The sequence below is a fragment of the Lissotriton vulgaris genome, chromosome 10, assembly GCF_964263255.1.
Source record: "Lissotriton vulgaris chromosome 10, aLisVul1.2, whole genome shotgun sequence".
NCBI classification, from domain to species: Eukaryota; Metazoa; Chordata; class Amphibia; order Caudata; family Salamandridae; genus Lissotriton; species Lissotriton vulgaris.
Genome location: NC_141698.1, coordinates 856,888,088 through 856,903,158, shown reverse-complemented (window position 1 = coordinate 856,903,158; position 15,071 = coordinate 856,888,088). Strand labels below are relative to the sequence as shown.

Below are 15,071 nucleotides of genomic sequence, written 5' to 3'. Positions count from 1 at the left end.
TTTTTATGCACTTGTATTTTTAACTGGAAGGTTTTTGCTTATTTGCACATATCAGAGTGTTTTTAATGTTATTGTAAATAGTTCTTGTATATGATGTTCGTTTTTAACAGGTATATCGTAAAAATCTGTATCATTGGTTTTTTACTATGTTTATATGCTTTTATGATATTTGTGTTGAATAAAGCAAATTTGAATTGAATTGAATCTATATAAATATAGAAACAAGACTTATCTGAGAAAAGTTGAAGAACTGAGCTCAGGGAAACTCCCTTACACACGACATGAGGTGAAAATCTGAGGGATTCAGCCTCTCTTGGGAAGGTTCTGGAGGGTGCTGGTGACTGGTTGGTCATGTTTTGAGTTTGGTCCTTTTTATAACAGGAGGTTGATAGGCTATGATAGCCTATGGAAGTTATTGTTTACTGCTTTATTATATGTACCGTGGGACTCACACTTTGACGACGGGGAATGATTAATACATGTAAATCTATGAAAGATACCCCAATACTGGATACTCTCTGAGCATGTTTCTACACATTATGAGGTGAGGTACTGCGTTTGAAAGATTTTACCCAAAATTCTTCATGTTTTCAAAAATGTAATCTTGAAAGAGCACTACATCAAGGATTTAAGTGGTTGGTTGAAAGATGATGATGTGACCATGTATAATAAGGAATAAAGTACCCCAAGCCATATGTTATAAGGATATTACAAGTCACTTTGGAGTTTCATGATCTTAAAAAGGAACTCCTCTGTGACTTGCAACATCTTTGCAATGTACGGAAAATTGCACTTAATTCCATATATTATTATTATTCATGGGAATCTGCAATCCTTGTTACAAAAGCCCATCTCTAATTTCCTTATTACAGTTGAGTTGTGACACATCAAGTCACCTGTAATAAGAAAAGTATTCAGCTTGTCAGATTTAACAAGTTAGTACAGTTGAGCAGTGATGTGCTAGTGCCTGCAGTCTCAGCCAGCAGCTAAGGTGAAAGGAAATGTAGCAGAACATATTTACAGTTGCAGTGACAACAAGATCTGGGTTTTCGTTCTTCTGATCTGTTTTTCTAAACTGATCAGTGATCAGAAGAAAGTAGAAATTTATGGCAACATTTGTATTTGCCCGCTATATAGCTCAATACAAGAAAAATAGATTTTCTGTGATCTACTCGTTTTTAATCTGACCTACATTAAACTAATTCTAATATCTTTTTGCATGCATTGGTGTGTTATATTTCACATTACACATTGCACTTGTATTGTTCATGTCTGCAACCATACTATCTCTTTCATATAAAAAGAGCAGGACAAAAGGTTTTAAGCAGTTTGTGGAAAAGGTGAGGGTCTGACCATGTATTATAAGTAATAAAATGCCCTATACCGAACCTTTAAAGTATATTGCTAATCACTTTGGAGTTCCAGGATGTTGTAATGGAAGTTGGCCTTTGGACTTGTTCTTTTATTTTGTCATGCACATCCTCAGTGACTTGTAATAATACTTTAATGTAAGTCAGTGGCTAATTTATCCCCTATATTATTATTGTTGCTAGTATTAATAGTACAATTATTAATTATGTTATTATTATTAGCATGAACATCAATGCAAATACTAACAGCAGTAGTAATGTAATGTAATGTAAATTGCATTTATATAGCGCGTAACTCACCCGAAGGTCTCAGAGCACTAGCATATCCGCCAGTCAAAGAGCATAGGGCAGGAGATTTAGAAAAGCCAGGTTTTAAGGTCTTTATGGAGTCTCAGATGGTTGGATTGTGTCCTGATAGGTAGGGGCAGGGTGTTCCAGGTTTCAGAAGCTGTTTTACTGAAGGCCCTATCACAATTTCTGACAGTGCGGACTTTGGGGATTGTTGGGAGCTGCTTGCTAGAAGACCTGAGGGTTCTGGACGATTTGTGGGGTTTAAGCTTTTTTTCCTGATAAACTGGGCCTTGCCCATGGATGGTTTTGTGTACTGGGCAGCATAGTTTGAATTTTATGCGTTTCTTTATGGGGAGCCACTGCAAGGTCCTAAGGGAGGGCACTGATGGGGTGCAGGGAGGAAGGTCAAGCACCAATCTGGCAGCGGTGTTCTGTAGTACCTAAAGTTTTACCATGAGGTTTTCATTTTTGGAAGTTAATAGGGCGTTCCCGTAATCTATACGGCTTATGATAAGGCCTTGGACTAGGGCTATGCGGGACGGGAGGGGGAGCCATTTGAACATTTTCTTCAGACTGCGCATCAGGCTAAAGCTAGTATGCACTACTTTGTTGACATGTTCAGTCATAGATAGCCTGTTGTCAATAATCACCCCCAAATTCCAGACCGAGGACTTGGGGGGGGACAAGGTCCAAGTGTGGTTGGCCACCAATCGTCAGTCCAGAACCTGTCTGCTGTTCCGAAGAGCACAATCTCCGTTCTGCTGGCATTTAGTTTTAAAAAGTTGTTGGTCATCCAGTTGTCAATTGCGACCATAAATTTTTGGAATCTCAATTTGGTTTCCGCGGGATCTGGGCCGACAGTGATCAGCAGCTGAGTGTCGTCAGCATAAGATACGGTTCCAAAGCCATGGGATCTGATCACTTTAGCCAAAGGGGAGACATATAGATTGAAGAGTGTGGGACTCAATATTGATCCCTGGGGAACACCTTTGTCATTTTCCTGGTAGCTGGAGGAATACATTCCGACTTGAACCTTTGAGCGCCTTTTGGACAGGTAGCTTTTAATCCAAAGTAACGCTGAGCCTTCAACACCAATCTCTGCAATCCTCTCCAGGAGAATGTTATGCAAGATGGTGTCGACGGCAGCAGACCGGTCGAGCAGGACCAGTATGGCAGATTGTCCTGCGTCAAAAGTCATCCTGACATTGTCTACTATTTCAAGCAAGGCAGTCTCTGTGCTGTGGAACGCCATAAAGCCTGATTGGGAAGAGTCTAGGAATTTGTTCGGAACCAAATAGGTGCCTAGTTGTTTATTAATCAAGGATTCCATGACCTTTCCAAACAATGGCAGAGGAGAAATAGGCCGATAGTTGGAAAGTTGTTTAGGGTCGGCCGAAGGTTTCTTTAGGATTGGTCTGATTGTGGCCTCCTTCCAGTGCAGGGGGACAGAAGCATGGGATAAGGAAAGATTAAGGACCTTGGTTAGGTCGGACATCAGGGCGGGCGCGATTTTCACGAGAATCTGAGAGGAGGCAGGGTCGCCCGGGGATCCTGATTTGATTTGGCGAAGGGTGGATTCTACATCTGTTTCTGAGAAAGGAATACATTCCTTAAGGGCTGTGTCTGGAAGATTCGAGTCTGTGTTGGCTTTATTAGGCAGGGGTGTGGTCTGAATAGGCAGAGTTAATTGGGGGAAGAGTTTATGTATGACATTGATTTTTTCATGGAAATAGGAGGATGCAGAGTTGACCCAATCTTGGGATGAGGTGAGAGCGGGCTGACAGGCGGGGAGGTTTGTGAATTCTTTAACTATTTTGTATAGCTCTTTATGGGAATTGGCTGCCTGAGTTATTCTGATCCCAAGATAGACTTTTTTTGCCGTAGCGATTTTTTTCATATATAGTCTGTGCGATGTTTTATATTGTTGCCTGTGAAGAAGGGTTTTTGTTTGTCGCCATTTCCTTTCTGCTGCCCATATTACGAACGACAACAATAGTAAATATAGAAAGTGCATAGCATACTATAGGAATCATCCCTATGTGCTGAAGTTCATATCTGGGAATCCTAAAGATGTTCGTCAAGATTCTTTGTTTTGTTGGCAGTCCTAAATATCTTCTGACTTCCAATCAGTTCCTTAGCTTTTTGTGTCTGTCCCAAGACACATTTATCAAATCCACATTAGTTCACTGATAAAGAAATGTAAAAAAGTTTCATATGCAGTCTTGAGTCTGGGGAATATTCTGAAGGTGAGGAATTTGCAGTCATAATTATGGATCAGAACAGGCCATCATCATTAAAAGACAGCAACGTTTCTGAAGTCACAGGCACAGACTGCAAGATTTCAAATGATTTGCCTTAGTTTCTACCATGGCTACTTGAAGACCCAACACTTCTGTTGCTCTGTGAACTACTAACACAAGAGAGGCACTCTCCTCTGTAGTGAGTCTGTAATGAGTCCCAGAGGGGAGTCCAATTTTGTTTCAGGTGAAGGATCAAGCCTACTAGCATTTTGCATTGCTACATATGAGCCAGCATCAGTGTAATGAAGGGGGATGGAGTTATCTACCTCGTTGACATCATATGGAAAGCATCTAAGTACGCTGCAAATAAGGTCTCTAGCCTTTTATAGTACTGAAGTCCAGGAAGTAGCACAGCATGGGTGTTCTCCCAGATCAGGGGCTGCAACTTGGTTATTTCATAAGGAGCTGCAGGCAAAGCAAGATCCAGAGTTTTCCCCAGATCAAAGCCAGGATCGGAGTTTAATCTGAAGCTGGCACTACTGGGGTCTGGGGTCTGGGTGAATGTTCAAGAAGTTGGAACTGGCAAAGCCCAAGGTGTGGAGGTATGGGTCGTGCTGGCAAAGGTCCAGATGGGTGCCCCACAGGGTCTGTCATCACCGCAGAAGAATCCGCCAGTGCCCTCAATCAGAATTCTGCCGTCCTTTCCATGTTTAGAATGAATTAATGTTTGGTTTAATGTCAATTTCTGTTATAAGTATAACTGCACATATTGATCAAAAGCATCTACTGTAGCTTTTAGTCAAGGCAGGCTCAGGATTGTTATGCTTGTTTCATGGTATGTTGCATGAAGTTGGAAGACATGTTTTGTGATCTCTTCAAATAAGAAAAGATTGAACTGGGGTCTGAAGTTGGTTTGGCAAAGTGCTCAGCAGCTTAACACCAACTCCCTCGAGCTTATGTTAATACCTTTTAGGCATGGATCAAGCAAAGGTTTTGCGTAACAGGTCTTAGTACCTAAATTCAAAGTTAAACAAACAACAAGGTAATAGAAGTAATGCTTGAATTAATATCAGCCCCTGGCGATTCCTTGCGGTTCATTTCAGTCTACCTTTTTTCATCCACTCTGCCACTCAAGAAAGAGACTAGCAATATATACATCAGTCTTGATCCTGCGCCACAAGCAACTCCAGACTGGTTTGGGCCTACTAGGACCTCGTCAGTAGGATGCAGTTTGAGTTGTAGGGCTCAACGAGCATGGGACCCATGCCAAGAAGGTGATGGATGGAATGCTTGAAATAAACTAAGCCACTAGCGATTGATCTGAGCTGCATGCCAGTCGATATTTTTTCAGTATGCCATCTAGACAAGTGCCCAGCCATACGTAAATAAGCCTTGGTCCTGTTCCCTGTCCAGTAATATTGCAAGGTCACGTCTCCTTCAGATTGGAATCAGGCAACGCAGATCAGTTACAGGCTACTTAGGACTTGTCAGAGAGGTATATCATGAATTCTGTGGACCAGTGAGTGCGGGACTCGAGTATGGGCATACCCGTCACCACTAGGATGTCAACTGCAATCAGCAAAGTAATGGATGGGATGCTTGAATTAATATTTGCCACAGAAGATCTCACCAGGCTAGTCCCTCTTTTTTGCCCATGCACTGTGGTGCTGCCCAGACACAGGGATGCTTATGGAGCAGCAGCAGAACCTTCAGTTCATTCAACTATCGAAAGCACATTTTGGCAGCCATTTATTCTTGGGTGATTAACGGGGGCTGGTAGGCAGCGTGTCTGCCTTAATCTTTTACATTTAGGAAGTAGGATAACTTATTAGTGCCTGTGTTGTGCGTCAATAATCCTGAAGGAGGCAGGATAACACCAGGACTGCTCAAGCTTGCTCCATCCCGCGCAGTGTTCAACCTGAATGCTGAGGTAACGTGTCTGTGAGTATGAATATGGCAGTAGCGGCTTTTCCCCTGGTTTAACCCCTTCGCTGCTGCCCCGTTTCCGCCGCTGTGCGGTAAACAAAAGAACAGGGGCGGGCCATGACGAACCCCAGCCGTCATCAGCACACGAGCACCGTGGTGCATGACGGCTGGGGTTCGTCATCAGCATACAAGGGGTTAATTGGGCTGCATAAGCCCACTTCAATTTACAGCAATACCCATCCTATTGCCTCACGAATACATGTCTTGCATTTAATTCACTATCTTACCATGTGGGTATCACACAAAGTTCAAGTGCAAGTTAAAATTTGTATAGCGCACTACTCACCCAGAGGGTCTCAAGGCGCTTGAGGGAGGGGGGGGTAGTTACTTATCAAATAACCAACTATTAAGAACTATTAAGAACTAGCGAGCGCAATGTTTGCATTTGGGATTCATCATCCCAAATGCAAAAATCGGTAATTGCGAATTCGCAAATTTGCGAGTAATTACATTTAAGGAATCTCTATTTGAGATTCCTTTAATTTTATTTGAATCAGGCTTTATCAGCCTGATTCATCAAAGACCCGTTTTGCGAGTCTTAAATAGCGATTCATAAGGAATTAGCAAATTGCTAATCGCAAATAAGGAATAACTCCACATTCATTCCTATGGGCCAAAAGGCCCATAGGGATGAATGGGGAGTATTCCTTATTTGCGATTAGCAATTAGCTAATCGCAAATAAGATAGCGATTTAAAGGGTGCCAGGGGTGTCCAGAGGACACCCTGTAGCACCCCTTAAATGCTAATTTAAACAGGTGTTGCGCACACACATGTCCAAAGGACATGTGTGTGTGCAACATGCAACTTAGAAAAATGCTTTTAAAAGCATTTTTCTGAGTTTTCGCTATTTACCACGAGGTTTGACCTCGCGGTAAATAGCGGCCCGAAATTGCGATTTCGCAATTTGAAAATGGATGATGAATTGCATTTAAGGAATCTCAAATAGAGATTCCTTACATGTAATTACTCGCAAATTTGCGAATTCGCTATTACCGATTTTTGCATTTGGGATGATGAATCCCAAATGCAAAAATTGCGCTCGCAAAGGGCCAGACTCTCAGAATGTGGCCCTTTGCGAGCGCAATAGAGGTTCATGAATCTGGCCGTAAATTCCTGATGCCTTGGGAATTGCCGTTTGGGACCCATTTTCTGATGTCTCTGGTAACCAAACATCTTTAAAACAGGGTTTAGCTCTCCTAGCGCCGTGATATCCCCCGGGCTGATTGTTACAGTCTACAAGTACAATAAAATAAACATGAGAGTTACCCAGTACTTTCGAGGAAACTCAAGGACTCTTTTACCTTGGACCAAATAGCTGCTGAGAGCCCCATGAGAGGGCTGACTGCCAGGATCACCAGCGTCAGTTTCCAACCTTTAATGAAGCCAATCACAAACCCTGCAATGAAGGTCGCAACTGACTGGAACAGCATGGCAAGTTTATCGCCAATCCCTTCGTTAATCTTGGAGATGTCACTGAAAAAAAAAAACCAAAGAAATCAATTTCAATTGAACTCTGCACTGTGTCAAACTTTTGAAGGCAGTAGCGCCACTTAAAGAAACATGCCTTCCCTGGGATCCAATTACAGAGAGGGAGACAAAGAAGTCACCTGATGACCCGACAGTTGCCATGGGAAGAGTAATTACTGTTTAATTTTACATCACTATTTTCCCTTAAGGGGAATACAGGGCGCAGCAGTGCAGCGCGACTGTGTGCACCTTTGCACGCACATGTAAAATGTCATATTACATGGCAGAGAATTCATATTCTAATAATATGTATCGAAGCTGCTGCTTAAAAATTGCAACGGGGGAACTGAACGTTAATATACTCTTTTTGGAGAAACATACAGTTTATTAAAGTAAAGAAAGTATTACTTAACCTAATTGAGGATTATGCTTTCATTGAAGTGTACAAAACAATAAAATAAATAACAAGTAAAAAACGTAGAAGCAATAGAAACAGTTTTGAGGTGATAAAATACAACTTTATTAAAATCATGGCTTCAGTATTAAATACTCCTGAGAACAATTACAATGTTCATGCTTACACTCTTGTCATAATTGAAATACTATGTATAGATAAAAAGAAAGAGGACTATGATTTTTTTTTAAAAAGGATATAAAATATAACAAAAATTAGATTTGAGTGGTAAAACAATAATGGAGTATGTAGAATACTGTTCACAAATGGCTCCCATCGTCATAAACAGTTGTAGAGTGGCCGGAAGCATTGAGGTGCGAACGCAGACAAAAAGCATCTGAAAAATGATGCTGCAAAAAATAAGTCAAATATTTTTTGGGTGGTATCCAATTTATTCAGATGCTTTTGTTAATGCTTGCGCCCACTGCTAGTCAGCTGTTCGTAGCCTGCAGCATAGTCCCTCATTCAGTACAATGGAGGAAAGACATACCTAACCAGGCAATAAAAAAACAAGGACACCCCAATACTCCTGTAGGCTGATCAAAGATGTGACAGAATCTCTCAAGCAAAAAGATGCTAAACGCCCCAGAGTAAAAAAAAGCAACTGGCTTAAGAGGCTGACCGAAAGTCCCTCAAAGTAAGTATAAACTACAATATGTTTAACCTCTTCGAGGCTATTGATGGAACCGTTCCGTCACGGCTCGCGGGTGAGCTGTGCTCATGACGGAACGGTTCCGTCACGGCCCGGCCGCCGCTCCTGCGTGGCGCGTTCAATTGAGCGGGCGGGGCCGTGACGGAACCGTTCCGTCATGAGCACAGCTCACCCGCGAGCCGTGACGGAATGGTTCTGTAACCTGCGCAGCTCACCCGCGCGCCCTCCCGCGACCGTCAGCGATGCGGCGGAATAGCCGCCTGTAATGGCAGAGTTTTTGGGCTCTATTTAGCAGTGATATAGACCTTAGTCTTGCTCACATCTAGTATAGGTATTCTTAGCCTGTGTTGGCCCTTTTTAAGCCCTTTTTCCAGACCTAGAAGAGGATAGCTGCTTAATATGATGATAGAGCCTTTATTCTTGACTTTAACCTGTCTATTGCCTATTGGCTTTGACATATTAGACATCTTGGTATGGTTTATGTAGGTATTCTGGCAGAGCTAAGGGGCATTTCATCCCTTTCAGGCCTACAGGCCTAGAGCTAGAGGGACTCCATCTTGATGAAGCTGAGAGGCTTTTCAGGGTAAAGGCAAAGTTTATAGTTAAGGCTGTTTTTCACTTGGAGAGAACCGGTCTGGGCCAGCCCTTATCGGTAGGCTGTATTATTCTCTGTGTGGAAGACACAACAAAAGGCCGGCCGGCTGGGTGTGTGTCCTTGATGCGAGGTGATGCAGAGACCTGGTGGGCGGCAGGCTGATGGCTGGAACTTTCCATGAGGAAACAGCATTCTATATCAGTGAAGTGCAGAGGCGGAGCCAGTGAGTCGAGTGGAGGTGGCGGAGCCAGTCAGTCGTGTTGAGGTGGAGGAGTGGAAAGCAGTGGAGTGGAGTTGGCAGAGAGAGAGGGTTCAAGCTGGAGAGAGAGCTGAGTTGAATAGTGAGCTGGAACTGAAGGAAGCAGTCAGAAGCAGTTACTTATCAGGAGGAGGTGTGAATAGCTGGAGTCTGAAGTAATGCCTTTTAGAAGAGACGGAGGAGAGATCGTGGACTAACCTATGGGAGCAGATGGAGTTATTTGGACATTGGTGCAGAGACAGAGTGAATAAGCTAGTGGAATGAACGGTGATCAGAGCGGAAGGAACCATTAGATTGAAGCTGGAAGGTGGAGACAGTTCGTGGGGGAGAGGAGTCCAGTGCAAAGTGATCAGCGCAGAGGTGTACCCAAGAGTGCAGGAGAGAGAGAGAGTCTGAGATGAGCCAAGGCACAGACGAGAGAGGAACCCAGATGACAGCTAGAACAAGACTACACACTAATCAGGTGAACTCTACCCATAATCTTGTCCTTATTCCCTAAGCTATTGTATGTCTAATCTTTTCTCTTTCAGCGGTGTGTTCTACCTATAGTCTTTGTCAGTTACAGATCTGTGTAAATGTTTATATTGTTCTAATAAAATAACCCCCAGTTTGTATTAAACTAAAATGCGCCTTGTATCCTTGTTCAATCTAGGTAAATGTATCTCCTAGGTGTTTATTAGGTACATGAATGGATGAGTAATCCCAATCAGGTAAGTGGTGATCACATAAATAGGGAGTGAGTGGACCTATGATGCCAAGAATAAGAGGTACAATATATTAATTGGCTAACTCCTAATATTGTAGTAGCAGACCCTTAGTGAAGAGACTTCCCAATATATATATATATAGGTGTTCATAGGAACGTGGTCGTCGTTGATATGCGGCGTTAGTGAGAACGTTGGGTAGGAGACCAGCGTGTATACCCACAAGATTGTGGCTTGAATAAGTGAGAGTGTCAGGGAGGAGACTGGCGTGGAGGTTTGCCGGATTGCGAACCGTTTGGAAAAGGGAGCATTGGGTTCTGCAGGCCCATGTGTAGACGCACCGGATTGTGTGTCATATCTGCCCTAGGGTAGACCGGTCTGGGTCGGGGTGGCCGCGAGACCAACTGATGTGAATATAAGTGTGGTGTAGGGTATGGATATCCCTAGTAATCAGTGAGTATTCTTAGTATCCCTATAGATTTAGTGGTGTTTTTAATAATATGAGCTTGTATATTGCGAGTTCCCCATCCTCAGGTAGGTACCCAGGTGCCTGGATGGATAGTCCTGAGGAGGGATGTGATTACGTTCTGGCTGGGTTGGAGGGGCCCCTAGGGGCTGATCCCATCTAATCAGAAAATCCGGTCATTACACCGCCGCAGCGAAAGAGTTAACGTGATTGGCAAGGTGCAATTCAAGTCAAATCAAATAGGCACTGGCAGAGCAAATACATCATGCCTTTACAATTCGAGGACCACACTACTGGCTTTGAAAATACTTGTTTGTAAAGAAGTGGAAATTAAGAAAACATTACAAACAACGTCAAATTGGCTAGCAGTTTGTCGCAGGTGGACGCGCCCGGGGCCCTCTTGGAATGTAGTGTCTTTAAGGGAAAAACCTGTGCCCAGAAGGTTGCTGGAGCATCATAAAACCTAGTTCTTCGAGAACGCAATGTCTGCACTCCAAGGATAGCTTCAGAGGCTATGTCTGCACTTAAGATAGCCTCAGAGAGCTATGTGCCTTCACTTGCAGGATAGGCTCAGGGTTCTCAGTGTTTCAGGATAGGCACAGAAAATTGTTTTCCTCTTGAAGGAAGCCTCAGATATCTCTGTCTGCATTCTCAGGGTAGCCTCACAGGGCTCAATTTAGAAACTGTTATGATGGCCTCACAGAGATGGATGTATTTGCCTCAACATCTGAACTCCCGGGGTACCCTCTGACAGCCCAGTGTAGTATATATCACCCAAAACCCAGGGGTGAAAATCTTTCCTTTTATTCACAGTTACCCATATACAACTTTATGTTTTACATGGATTCAGCTGTGACATGATTCAGTGAAAAACGTCATTTAGTATCCTGCAACCTCAGATGAACCCATTTTGATGATGTTGAATAAGAGTGTGCCGCCACCAAAGTAAGGGGCCCATTAGGATCGCGGACGGACTTGCGTCCGTCTGCGACCCCAGAGTAGGAGGGAACCTCCACATGGCCTACGGAGTTCCCTCCTGTGAAATTAGGATGTGACCGCCACCCTGGCGGTCACATCCTCTATTTTTACCATTGCGGCGGGTGCGGCTTCAAGCTGCACCCGCCGCAATGGTAAAAATGCATACATTGCATTTGTATGCAGAAAGCGGCAGGTACCTTTGATATGGTAATAATGAATTACACACCATCGGCTTCTTGTATAATTCGGTACTTAAACCACCCTCCTCTTGAAAGATTTGAGCATCAAGGAAGGATAAATTATCCTTGTAAAATTCAATCCTGTATCGTAAATACTCATTTCTCTCATTGAGCCATGGATGAAAAGACTTAATGGTGTCCAGGGAACCTCTCCATATCACAAAGATATCATCTCGGTAGCGTTTCCAGACACAAATGTGTCTGTAGAAGGGGTTACTTTCTTGTAGAACCACTGTCTGCTCGAATTGGTGGACGTAGAGATGTGCCAAGCTAGGTGCACAAACACTGCCCATAGATGTGCCCGAGATTTGCTAATATAAGTCGTCCTCAAACTTGAAGAAGTTTTCGTTCATGACTTTGTAGGTACATGACATGATAAATTGTACTGGTGTAATACTGTCCGTAGGATGAGTTTCAAGCAAGTTCAAGTTCAAGAATTTATATAGCGCACTACTCACCCAGAGGGTCTCAAGGCGCTTGGGGAGGGTGGATTATTATTTATCGAATAGCCAAGTTTTAAGTTCTTTTCTGAAGGAGATGTGGTTCTGTGTAAGGCGGAGGTGAGTGGGGAGTGAGTTCCAGGTCTTGGCCGCCAAGTAGGAGAAGGATCTACCTCCCATCGTGGATCTTTGGATACGCGGAACTGCAGCGAGGCCTTGATTGGAGGATCTTAGTTGGCGGGTGGGTGTGTAGAAGGAAAGTCGAGTGTTGAGGCATTTGGGCCCTAGTTTGTAGAGGGCCTTGTGTGCGTGGGTGAGGAGACGGAATGTTATTCTCTTGTTGACGGGAAGCCAGGGGAGGTCTTTCAGGTGGCCGGTAATGTGATCTTGGCGAGGGATGTCCAAAATGAGTCTCGCTGATGCGTTTTGGATGCGTTTGAGTTTTTTCTGTAATTTGGCTGTAATTCCGGCGTAGAGGGTGTTTCCGTAAGTCTAGTCGACTTGTAACCAGTGCGTGGGTGACAGTCTTTCTTGTTTTGGCGGGGATCCAATGGAAGATTTTTTGGAGCATACGAAGTACGTTGAAGCAGGAGGATGAGACGGCGTTGACTTGTTTGGTCATCGAGAGTGAGGAGTCTAGGAAGAAGCCAAGGTTACGTGCGTGGTCTGTGGGTATGGGTGCTGAGCCCAGATCCGAAGGCCACTATGAGTCGTCCCAGGCAGAGGGGGATGAACCTAGGATGAGCACTTCCGTTTTGTCTGAGTTAAGTTTTAGGCGGCTGTTTTTCATCCATACGGCTACTTCTTTCATGCCTTCTTGAAGATTCGTTTTGGCGGTGTTGGGGTCTTTGGTGAAGGAAAGGATCAGCTGGGTGTCGTTAGCGTAGGAGATCATGTTATGGTTGTGTTGCCGCGCGATGGAAGCGAGTGGACTCATGTAAACATCGAAGAGGGTGGGACTGAGTGATGATCCTTGTGGTACACCGCAGATGACTTCAGTGGCTTCTGATTTGAACGGGGGAAGTCGGACTCTCTGGGTTCTCCCAGCGAGGAACGAGAGGATCCAGTCCAAGGCTTTTTCTTTTATGCCGATGTTGCTGAGGCGTTGTATGAGGGTGCTGTGACAGACAGTGTCGAAGGCGGCGGAGAGGTCGAGTAGAATGAGGGCCACTGTTTCTCTGTTGTCCAGTAGTGTTCGGATGTCGTCTGTTGCTGCGATGAGGGCGGTTTCGGTGCTGTGTTTGGCTCGAAAGCCGGACTGTGAGGGATCGAGGGAGTTGTTGGATTCAAGGAAGGCGGCGAGCTGGCTATTGACGGCTTTCTCAATGACTTTGGCCGGGAATGGGAGGAGGGATATGGGGCGGTAGTTTTTAAGTTCAGAGGGGTCTGCAGTGGGTTTCTTCAGGAGGGCGCTGACTTCGGCATGTTTCCAGCTTTCTGGGAAGGTAGCAGAGTTGAAGGAGCAGTTGATGACATCACGGAGATGGGGTGCGATGATGGAGTCAGCTTTGTTGAAGATGTGGTGGGGGCATGGGTCGGTTGGCAAGCCAGAATGGATGGAGTTCATTAGGCGGATGGTGTCTTCAGTGGTGATTGGGTTCCAGGCGCTGAGGTTGTTAGAGGGCGGTTGAGGTTCTGAGGGGGGTGGAGAGGATTGTTCGTTGGAGCTGTTTTCGAAACTGTTATGTATGTCTGCAATTTTGTTGTAGAAGAAGGAAGATAACGAATCGCAAAGGTCTTGGGAGGGAGTGATGTCGTTTGAGGCTGCGGTGGGGTTGGTGAATTCTTTGACGATGTTGAATAGTTCTTTGCTGTTATGGGCGTTGTTGTCGAGTCGGTTCTTGAATGCTGATTTCTTAGTGGATCGAATCAGCTGGTGGTGTTTGCGGGTGGCTGCCTTGAAGGTGGTCATGTTGTCGGTGGTTGCGTTTTTTCTCCATGTTTTCTCGAGAGTACGGCATAGCTTCTTGGATTTCCTACGGTCATCGTTGAACCAGGGGGCCTTTTTGCTGTCTTGTTTGGTGTGATGGTTTTTCAAGGGTGCTAATTCGTCAGCGCTGTGAGTGATCCATTGTTTGAATTTGATGGCCGCTTGGTTTGGGTCCGAAGAGAGGGCGGGTGGGTTTTGGTTGAGCGATGTGAGGAGTTGGTCGGTGGTGATTTTGTTCCATTTTCTTCGGGGAATAGGTTGTGGGAGGTTGTGGGTCGAGGTGGTTTCGTAGCTGAAGTGAACACAACTGTGATCCGTCCAATGGAGAGCTGAGGTGTGATCAAAGGAGATGTGTTTGCTGGAGGTGAAGATTGGTCGAACGGAGTCTCTGCCAGAAGACGTAGCAAGTCTTTCGTATCTTGCAAAAAAGTGGGCATACAGGATACCAGTGGTTGCAGAAAGAAATCAACGAACGTTAATAAAGGTTCAAGTATCGAACCTATCCCAGAAATTATGGGCCTTCCTGGTGGCGGTTGCTTCTCTTTATGTATTTTAGGTAGTACATATAAGTATGGAATGATAGGGAAAGGTGTCACCAAATAGGATGCTTCATGATCCGTGATCCAGTTGTTTTCTTTGGCTTCCTCTATAAAAAATGTTTTATCTCATCAGAGAGACGTTTTGCCGGGTCCATTTTAAGTAGTCTGTACAATCTCCTGTCTCCAATTTGGCGCAAACACTCAGTTCTATACGCCATAGTGTACATAACAACTATAGCGCCCCCTTCTCAGCAGACTTTTACACAATTGTATCATCTTGAGAAAATTGTTGTAATGCCAATTTTTGAGGATTAGAGAGATTCTGGTATTGTCGGTTATTCTGTTCAACCAAACTGCTCACATCATGTAAGACTGCCTCCTCAAAGGCTGTAACCTGTGCAGGGCCCAAATGTGCTGGAAGGTTAAAAGTAGAGCGGGGTCTCAGCCCTGTATTTTTCAA

General features: G+C 44.3%; 1 protein-coding gene across 2 annotated transcripts in view; it reads right to left on the bottom strand.

Moving 5' to 3' along the window:
* LOC147688904 (ATP-dependent translocase ABCB1-like) overlaps positions 1-15,071 on the bottom strand; it is a 509,764-nt gene that overhangs the window by 338,177 nt on the left and 156,516 nt on the right. For both annotated transcript variants that reach the window (XM_086941799.1, XM_086941800.1), the window contains exon 7: positions 7,190-7,361. In XM_086941799.1, coding sequence (XP_086797925.1) covers positions 7,190-7,361 — 172 coding nt within the window. The remainder of the gene's footprint in view (positions 1-7,189; positions 7,362-15,071) is intronic.